Here is a 9,126-nt window from a genome sequence, read left to right as displayed (position 1 = left end):
GAAAACAGGGAAAGTGACATAGAGGGGGATGGGTCTGAGTTCTATAGCTTTCCAGGTCCCCACTTTTGGGGCTAAATCCTGGCCTGCACACAGCTCAGGGGCTGGTCCCCAGGGATGATGAATTAGTCAGGATAGTCTAGGGGAGGGGGGAAGGGGAGATTTAAAAAAGGGGGGGAGGGAGAGGAGAAGAGAGAAGAAAAGACTGGATGGAGGGAGGGAGGCTGGGGAAGAGGAACGAAAAGGCAGACCAGCCAGCAGATATTGGATCATGCAGTTTCCACTGTGGCCAATGGGTGACAGTATTAGCAGCCTGGTGGATGAACGCTGTTGCCCAGGGAGAAGGCTCCCATTGCTGTTGACCTGGGTCAGCTCATCTGTGGTGGACATATGTTGTTGCTTTTGTGTTTTGTTTCTCCTGACACCCATACTCTCTTTTCCTGATAACAAGCACTTCAATTTTCCTTTGGGGAATTACCCCACTCCCATTAAGGTCTGCCTTATATACTCACATAAGCCGTGCACTGCACAACTCCAGAGGATCCATCCATTTAGATGCTGAATGGTGCCCACTACAATTGAGCCACCTATACAACGGTCAATGCCAGCCACTGAAAGATGGTCCAATAAGCTGCCCATCTTACTCCTGGCCTAAGGAGAGCCAATTCTTCCAGATGTGGATGCCATGAAGCAACAGCCCATTAATTCCTGCTAACGGAATGTGACCTCTGCCCAGTAACAGCCCAGAAGGCTGCAGGAACAAATCTCCTGACCTCTCTCTCCCCTCCCACTTTGGACAGCCTGTCAGTGCCTCCCATCGACTGGGCCCAATCAACAGAGGGCAAGGGAGCCAGGGTGTTATGACTCATAGGCTCACAAAGGTCAGACCCCTGTGAAAGACAACAACAGGCAGAAGAATGGCAGAGAATGACCTGGAGGGAAAAACAAGGGGTACCAAGCCTACAGAGTAGGGAATTGCAATTTATGATAATTTCAATGAGGAGAGAGTTGCCAGATAAATTACAGGTTAGCCAGTTCAACGTGAATTTCAGATAAACAACCACTATGGGCATATTCTAAGTATGTTTAGTACAAGAACAATATATCCCAAGGACGCTAAACCCATATTCATTGTTTATCTAAAATTTAAATGGAACCTGGTATCCTGTATTTTCATTTGCTAAACCTGGCAGCCATAAATGGGAAGCCCCTAAAGGAATTCCAAGCGAAGGAGTAACCTAACCCAATTTAGGATTTAATAAATACACTTATTTACAAAATCATGACAATTTTAGATTACTATCAATAAGTTCAGAGGACTCAGGGGCATAGAAATAAGTTCCAGGAGCATTTAGACACATCGTGAGGTGAAGTTTCCATTGACTAGGTAAAGCAGTTGATGAGGTGAGAGCCTTGACCTCGACCGACCCCCACCGGCCTGAAGGCCCGCTGAGCCCTCTCTGCGCTTCCTTGCCTCCCACTTGGCGTGCTTTTGTTTATGGAGGCCTTCCATGCCCAGTATTTCATTCTGTCCTCACCACCTTCCCTTGTGGAAAGTAGCTCACTCACATCACTGTCATGCGGCTGTAGAGACTGAGGCTCAGAGAGGTGCAGCAACCGGCCCAAGGTCACACAGGGAGGCAGCAGAAGGGCCAAGGTTACAACTTAGGCCTGTGTGACTCCGAAGGCCTTTCCCCGCATCTCCGGGGCTCTCTGTTCTTCCAAGTGTCCGGTATGCGGTAGGCCTGTCTGTCCAGCTGGGCGCTCGCTGGCGGGTCCGCGCGTGGGCCTCAGGAAGGGGCCCGCAGGAGGTTCCTGTCGTGTCTCCGCTGGAGCCGCGCGTGAAGGTGGCGGGCCCGCCGTGCCTCCCGGGCCCTGAAGAAGGAGGCCGCGATGGCGTGCCGCAGGCGGCGGGCGTAGGTCTCCAGGAGCACCGTGGAGCAAGCCACGAGCTGCAGGCCCCCCGCGGCCAGGGGCGCGGCCGCGAGGGGGCGCTGCGCCGGCAGCAGCGGGCAGCCGGGGGGCGTGAAGCGCAGCTCCCACTGCAGGGACTTGCGGGCCGAGTGGAAGGGTCTCTCCAGGGGCGGCTGGTTGAAGAGGAAGGGGAGGAAGTCCAGGACGCTGTACGCAGCCTTCGCAAGGGAGAAAGAGGCCCAGTCAGCTGACGCACGCTCCAGCCATCCCCTGTCCCCCGCCACCTGCAGGGCTGCGTCAACTTCCCCTCCCCTTGCCCTCATCTGCAAAATGGGCACAGAAGTAACCCTTGCCTTCTGGGGTTTCAGGTGTACAATTCTATAATACGTCATCCATATGTTGTATTGCGAGTTCACCACTGCAATCAAGTCTCCTTCCATACCATCTATTCCCCCTATGACACTTAATTTGCAAAAACAGGAAGCTGGCAGGATTTGGCCAGTGGGCCATAGTTAGTGGACTCTTCACCCAGTCCCTTCCTGAACCCTCCTCCAGTCCAATATGCACAGATGTGAGCTGTTAGTAATAGCCAGCATTTATTAAACAGCCCCTGTGGGTCATAGTGCTTACTAGGTACTTCTAGGGACCATCATATTTTAAGGCTCACAGTAACCTTATAGGGAAAGGAGGGCTGACCCAATTTGTACAAGTGAGAGAAAGGGGGCTAGGACATGTTGGCATGTGTGAAAAGAGAGACCTTGGGGGGGAATTATTTTAACATCTCTAGGTATCAGTATTTTCACCTGTGGTAGGTGAAAACAGAACCCACTGTGTCGGGTTGTAGTGGGAATTAAATAAGTTCATCTGCGGATGCCCCAGGGTCCCATAGCCTAGCCCAGGGCTGTGATTTGAAGGCAAGTAAAATTCACTCACAAGTCAAGGATTTAACAAGCCCTACCCTTTCTCTCTATGCCCAACTTCTCATCACCACACTTACATCATACTTGACCATGAGCGTAACGGGCACAGCAGGCAGCTTCTGAGCCCAGTCCACGGCTGCCTGGGCCAGGAGGAAGGCCACGTGGTCTGTGGCCACTGTCACAGCTGTGGCCATCAGGAGCAGGGTGAGCAGCCCTAGCCTTAGCAGACAGCTCAGCAGCTCCCCCTGGGACAACCTTGGCCAAGCCGCCCTCAGCAGCCAGGCTGGTGGGGAGGCCAGCAGGTGTGTGGCCCGGGCCTCTTCCAGCTGCTGAGCCAACTGCCTTGTAGCATAGATGTTATCAAACTGCAGGTCGGTCAGGTAGCCATGGAGATACCAGGCTGAGTTTACCAGGAGGCCCAGCATAAAGAGCCCTGTAACCACCCGCTGGATCCCCAGTGCTGCTGCCCGGGCCAGGGACTCCAGGCCAGAAAAGTCCTCCAGGACCTGCTGAGTGACCTTGAGCATGTGAAGCCGGAAGACAGAGCCATTACCCTGGACCTGGAGTGTCAGGCCTCGGTCAGTGGGACTCAGAGCCCTGGATGCTGTGTGTAGCTGGTGAGTGGTGTTGAGAAGACTCTCCAGGGAGCCCTCGGTGACACACCTCAGCACCTGTCCAGCTGCACCCACGTTAGCCAAGACGTTGGGCACCACGGTGACAGCCAAGGTGGCAGTACTCCAGGACAGGAGCAGGCGCCGGCCCTGTCCTGTGCCCAGGGTGGGCACACTGAGTGCAAACAGGCAGCGAACCGGAGGCACCAGGCCCAGGCCCAGGAAGACCAAGAGGCCACAGAGAGTGGCCATTATGGCCGAAGGCTCCAGAGGATAAAGCAGCGAGGACACCAGCCAGTGGTGGATCAGACCTGCAGCAGCAACAGCTAGAGAACCACACAGGAGGAGCTGGATTAACAGCTGGCCACAGCTGGCTGGGACAGGCTGACAGAAGGCAGCCCAGGCCGCCTCCAGTGGTACAAGAGCCTTGCAGAGCCCCAAGTGCCAGAATCTCCACCTGCACACAAGAAATTGGGAGAACGTTTATCAGGAGGGTCAGGGATTGAGTGTCTGCCCCATGTCCCTGCCCCACAAACCCTTCATCAGCTAACAGGCTTCACCCCATCAGCCAAAGGGGTGGGCATTCCTCCCTGGTGGGCCAATTGGAGTAACCCACACCAAACCCAGATGACCCAAGCTGAACCAATCAGAGCCTTCCCCAGGCGGCTCACTGGAGTTCTCAGAGAAGAGCCCGGTTTCCATGGAGTTCCTGAGGATGTGAAGATGAATGCCTGGGCTGCTTGCATCCATAATTCCAATTTTGTAAAGGCAACTGGCCCAAGGGAATGAAAGAATCATGAAGAGAGAAGCACAGATGAAAGAGAAAGAATGAGAGAAATAAAGACACTGTTTCACTGTTGGCACTGTGTGACATTGAACATTAAAGAAGTTTATGGACCTCAGTGCCTTCTCTATAATTTGGGGGAAAGGGGAGAGTGGATCAGTTGACCTCTGAGAAATTTTTCTACTCTATTTATTCAATAAATATTTTTGAAGCAACTACTATGTGCCGCCCACTGGAGAAACAGGAATGAGTAAACAGACAAGAATCCTTGCCCTTATAGAGCTTACACTAAAGAGTGACGGTGGAGGAACTGTAAGAAAAGGGGATTCTGGATACATTTTACTGGAAGAGCCCACAAGATTGGCCAAGAATGATGGCTGTGGGTGTGAGAGAAAGATGACCACAGGGTTTGGTAGACTGAGCAGCTGGAAACATTGGGGTGTCACTTCCTGAGACAGAAAAGTGTGGTTCAAGCAGGACTGAGTGGAATGGGGAGAGGAGGGATTCTGTAAAATCTGAAATTTGTTGCCAATTTAGCCATTCAGTGGAGCTGTTGAGTATGTGGTTGGAAACATGAATCAAGAATTCAGAGAAGAGATCAGGCTGGAGATATAATGTTGGGTGCTGCTGATTTATAGTATTTAAAGTCAAGGGGCAGGGTGAGATTCCTCAAGAAGTGTGTTTAGGAGGAGGAGGAGAGAGCCAAGGACTGAGCCCTCAAACTCCAGGGTTAACAGTTTGGGAGATGAAGAGGAACCAGCAAAGACACTGAGAAGCCAGGCAATGTGGTGCTTGAACAGCCAGGTAAGTAAAATATTTCAACTATGTCAAATGCTGCTGCTGGATCAAGAAAGATGCAGTAGCCAATGGGCAAGATGGGACCAAGAGAGATCATGTAAGATGGAAGAAGCTGTGGCAGGTGTGCAGATGGGAGATCTAATCAAGAAAGGGGACACTGATGAAGGGGAGCCTCCCTGCAGTGATCTCCTTCATGACTGTCAAGAGTGAGACCAAGAGCACAAAAGATGGGGATGATCTTAGAAAGAAGCAGGGGCCATTCATTCTTAATAGCAGGTGGGAAGCCAGAGGAAATGAATACAGATGATGTTGGATGGACAGGCGAAGTGTGGGCAATTATATATTAACATCGTCTGACATACACAAAACACAGCAATGGTTAAAGGCATGACTCCAGACTGTCTGGGGTCAAATCCCTACTTCACCACTCACTATTTGTGTGGTCTTGGCCAGATTTCTTTCCTTTTCTTTTCTTTTTAATATGTCTTTATTAAATTCAGAGAGAGAGAGAGAAACATCAAGGATGAGAGAGTAATTGATTGGCTGCCTCCTGCACGTTCCCTACTAGGGGTCAAGCCCGCAACCCTGGCATGTGCCCTGAACCTCTGTCTCCTGGATGATAGGTCAATGCTCAACTGCTGAGCCATGCTCAATAGGGCTTGCCAGGTTTTTTAACTTCTCTGTGCCTCAGTTTTCTCATCTATAAAATGGTGTGATAAAAGTAGTGCCTGATAGGGTCATTTTGTATCTGGTGACTTGTATCATGCCAGGTATTATCTGTTACTGGAGCACCAGGCAGACACTTGTTCTCCTTTGATCACTAATATGTCCCAAGTGCCTAGAATAGTGTCTGGCATGTGGTGGGTGCTCCATAAGTATTTGTTGACTGTAGTATGTTTGTTTCTGTTTGCTCAGAGTAGCGGGAATCGAGATCAGCATTGATGGTAAGGGTGCTGGAAGAGACGATGAAAGCTTAAAGATAGAGGAGAAGGTATATAACATAGTTGTCCAGGAAAGTGGGAAAGCAAACGAATTAGGCAAATGATATACATGCTGGGCAGCACAGAGGACCCACTTGAGGTCAGAGATAATGAATTATGGCTTCCCAAACCCCTAAAGGCATTTTAATTTGTGACTAAACACCTTCCTACTGTATCATTAGTATTCAAAATCTGGTAGCTGTAAAAATAATAGCTACTATAAACACTATTGGAATGGAAAACCAGTTCTAAGTCATATTGGGTGCCAAGGCCTGTGTTAAGTGTGGCCACTAAGAATTTAGCTGCCATTTATTGAGTGCTCACTCTGACCAAGAACACCAGCAGGCCCTGTGTGTGCATTCCCTCATTCCATTCTCACAACAGCTTGTAGGCATTATTATTCCTCTCACTTCACAGATGGGGAAACTGAGGCTCAAAGGGGTAAGGATTTACCCAAAGTCATCCCGTCAGGGAATGGCAGAGCTTGGACCTAGACTCATCCCCAGATGCCTGACTGCTGACTGGTTTCTTGCCTGTGGCCCCCAGTGTCCAAGGTCTCCAGACCTACCCTGTCCTGACGAGGTGCTCAGCTGTCCCCCAGATGGTCCTCATGCCTCCTGAATAGCAATGGAGCCAGCCAGGCGGCCTTAGGCAGCAATGGCAGGTGGAGAGGAAGTGTGGGGAATTTCAACTTCTAGGACTTGGGAAATCCTGTTACTTCTGCTTTTCTGCCCTTTATTAAGTCCTTCCAGGTCGCCTTGTCCCGCCCTGCCCGGCCCACCTCCCAGGGGGTTGGGCAAGCTGCCTCACCTCATCCTCTTTGGGTAGGCAGGGGCTGGTAGAGGGTGTGGGAGGAGAGAAGGAGCCTTTCCCAAGCAACGTCTCTAGTCCTGATAGTCCTGATAACAGGAAGGTGGGATTAGTCCCATTTCATAGAGGAGGAAACTGAGGTTCAGGGCAGCAGTTCAGCTCATTAGTGGTAGTGCTGGGACTAGATCTCTGCTCAGCTTTCTCTTTCCCTTCCCTTCTCCAGTTAGGTGTCCCAGGAGCAGCCTGATCCTAACTCTTAGGGTGTGGGGACCCACAACTGGACTTCAGCTAAGGCTCTTCTCCAACCGTCATTGGCTCCGATCTTTCTCTCCAGCTCCCCTGCAGTCTTTAACCCAATGGAGACCTGGCTTCAAAGCACAGCTCTGTCCCTTCCTAGCTGTGTGACCTTGAGCAAATGACCTCATCCCTCTCAGTCTCAATTTCTTCCTCTTAAAAGAGAGTGACTGTGATAACAGTTAACATTTATTGAGCCCTTGCTATGCATCAGATACACTTCTAAACAGTTCCTATTCTAATTTGTCGAATCCCCACATCCAACAATCCTTTGTGGTAGGGTTTCCATTCTCCAGTTCAGGAAACTGAGACCCAGAGAATTAAGTCTCTTAACCAAGCCACTTAGCTAATAAGAGGTAAAACCATGATTTATACCCAATAGTCTTGCTCCAAAGTCAACTGGTCAACCACTGTGCTCTACTAGTGTGGAGGGAAGGAGTCACAAGACTCATGAGGACCTTGTGTTGCTTCTGGCACTGTACATAGTAGGCACTCAATAAATGTGTGTTCCCTGTACGTGCTTGGCTATAGCCATTACCCTGAAGGTATCCTTCCAGGCTGTTCTCTCCCAGCATTTCTGTGCCCCATCACTGCCTGGGGCCTTTCCTGAGCCCACAGGTCTCCACCCTGCAGGATGGGCCAGTTAGGGGACATTTAAGCAGCATTCCAGACTCACTGTCATTTTTCCTTATAAGGACACGGTGCCTGAGTCACTTGCTCAGGCCTGAAGAAGGATGTCCTGTGGCCCTCATGGGAGGTGACACAATTAAATGAGACACCTTTGGCCCTCAGAGAGCCTAACATTCTTCCCAGATCACAAGCTCCTCCAGGAAGGCAGTCCAGGCACCGAGTGTGCAGAGACTGGGCACCAAGTGGACCAGGAGCAGTGAATGCATGTGCCCACGGGGCCACCCAGCCAAAATTAGGAGCACAGCAGTCCAGATGGAAACAGCGGTACCTGATCATGTGTAGATGCTTCACAAAGGGCAGCTTCTACTCTGCTCCAGCTGAGGGTTGAAGCCCCTTAAAAACGAGGCCCAGCGTCACCAGATTTTCCACATACTGTGTGTGCCGTGTGTTCTTGGGCGACACACTATCCCTCTCTGAACTTGTGTGGACTCTGCTGTAATGAGAGTGCTAGTACCTACTTTTTGAGGTTTCTTGAGGATTCAATGAAATAATGTATGCAGAGCGCCCAGTAAACAACAGCTCAATGCTCCTCTCTGCTCCCCTCACCTGGGCTGACTGCTGTGCCTGAGTGGGCCCCAGGCTGCTCAGACCTGATTGTGCAAGCCTCTGTGATGTTCACTGAGCAAGATCCCTGACCAGGCTCCCATCACATAGGAAATTACAGGGCATTGTGCTGGTCAGAGAGGAGCAGTCCTGGAAGACACCAGCATTTGCCCAGTTTCTGCACAGGCACCAGGGAGCTGATTGGTTAAGGCTCATGTTGGTCATTTCCCAAAGGCCTCTGGTGAGTGTGTAAGATTTGGGAGGATGGGGGCAACAGGGAGGGAAAGGACAGAAGATATTTTTGGCACTTCTCAGCACATGTAGGCAGCCACTTCTGCCTATATAAGGCTGGCTTGACTACAAAGCCCACAACATCCGGAAGGGCTTCTGAATCACCGAAATAGAATCAGTGTTGTGGAGGGGAGTTTCTGCAGAGAGGATTCAGAGCCATAAGACAGGGCAGGAAGAGGAAGTGGTAAACCCTGCGATCTGGAATCAGAATCAAACGCCCATACAACATGGGAGTCACTGAATTTTACAGCCTGTGGGTGTAGAACATCACTGCCATGGAGTTGGGTTGAGAATATGGAAAGGTGACTAAAATCTTCCCAAATAGACAGTGCTGTGTCCCATAGACACACAATGGGAGCCTTAGATATAATTTAAAACTTTCTAGCAGCCACTTAATAAAGTGAAATTAATTCTAATAAAATATCTACTCAACCTAATATATCCAAAATAATATCCTTTAAACATGTAATCAATATAAAAAGTATTAATGGGAT

The 9,126-nt window shown here is 50.3% G+C and overlaps 1 protein-coding gene across 1 annotated transcript; it reads right to left on the bottom strand.

The window, feature by feature from the left end:
* Positions 1-879: 879 nt before the first annotated feature.
* Positions 880-6,616, bottom strand: OCSTAMP (osteoclast stimulatory transmembrane protein; the record flags this gene model as incomplete). Its single annotated transcript, XM_081148311.1, is given in 6 exon segments — positions 880-887; positions 1,563-1,644; positions 1,646-1,808; positions 1,810-2,129; positions 2,909-3,899; positions 6,573-6,616. Coding segments are annotated over 6 exon segments (1,608 nt in total).
* Positions 6,617-9,126: the final 2,510 nt, after the last annotated feature.

This window comes from Miniopterus schreibersii (assembly GCF_964146895.1).
Source record: "Miniopterus schreibersii genome assembly, chromosome: 10".
NCBI classification, from domain to species: Eukaryota; Metazoa; Chordata; class Mammalia; order Chiroptera; family Miniopteridae; genus Miniopterus; species Miniopterus schreibersii.
This window is presented reverse-complemented; position numbering and strand designations above follow the sequence as displayed.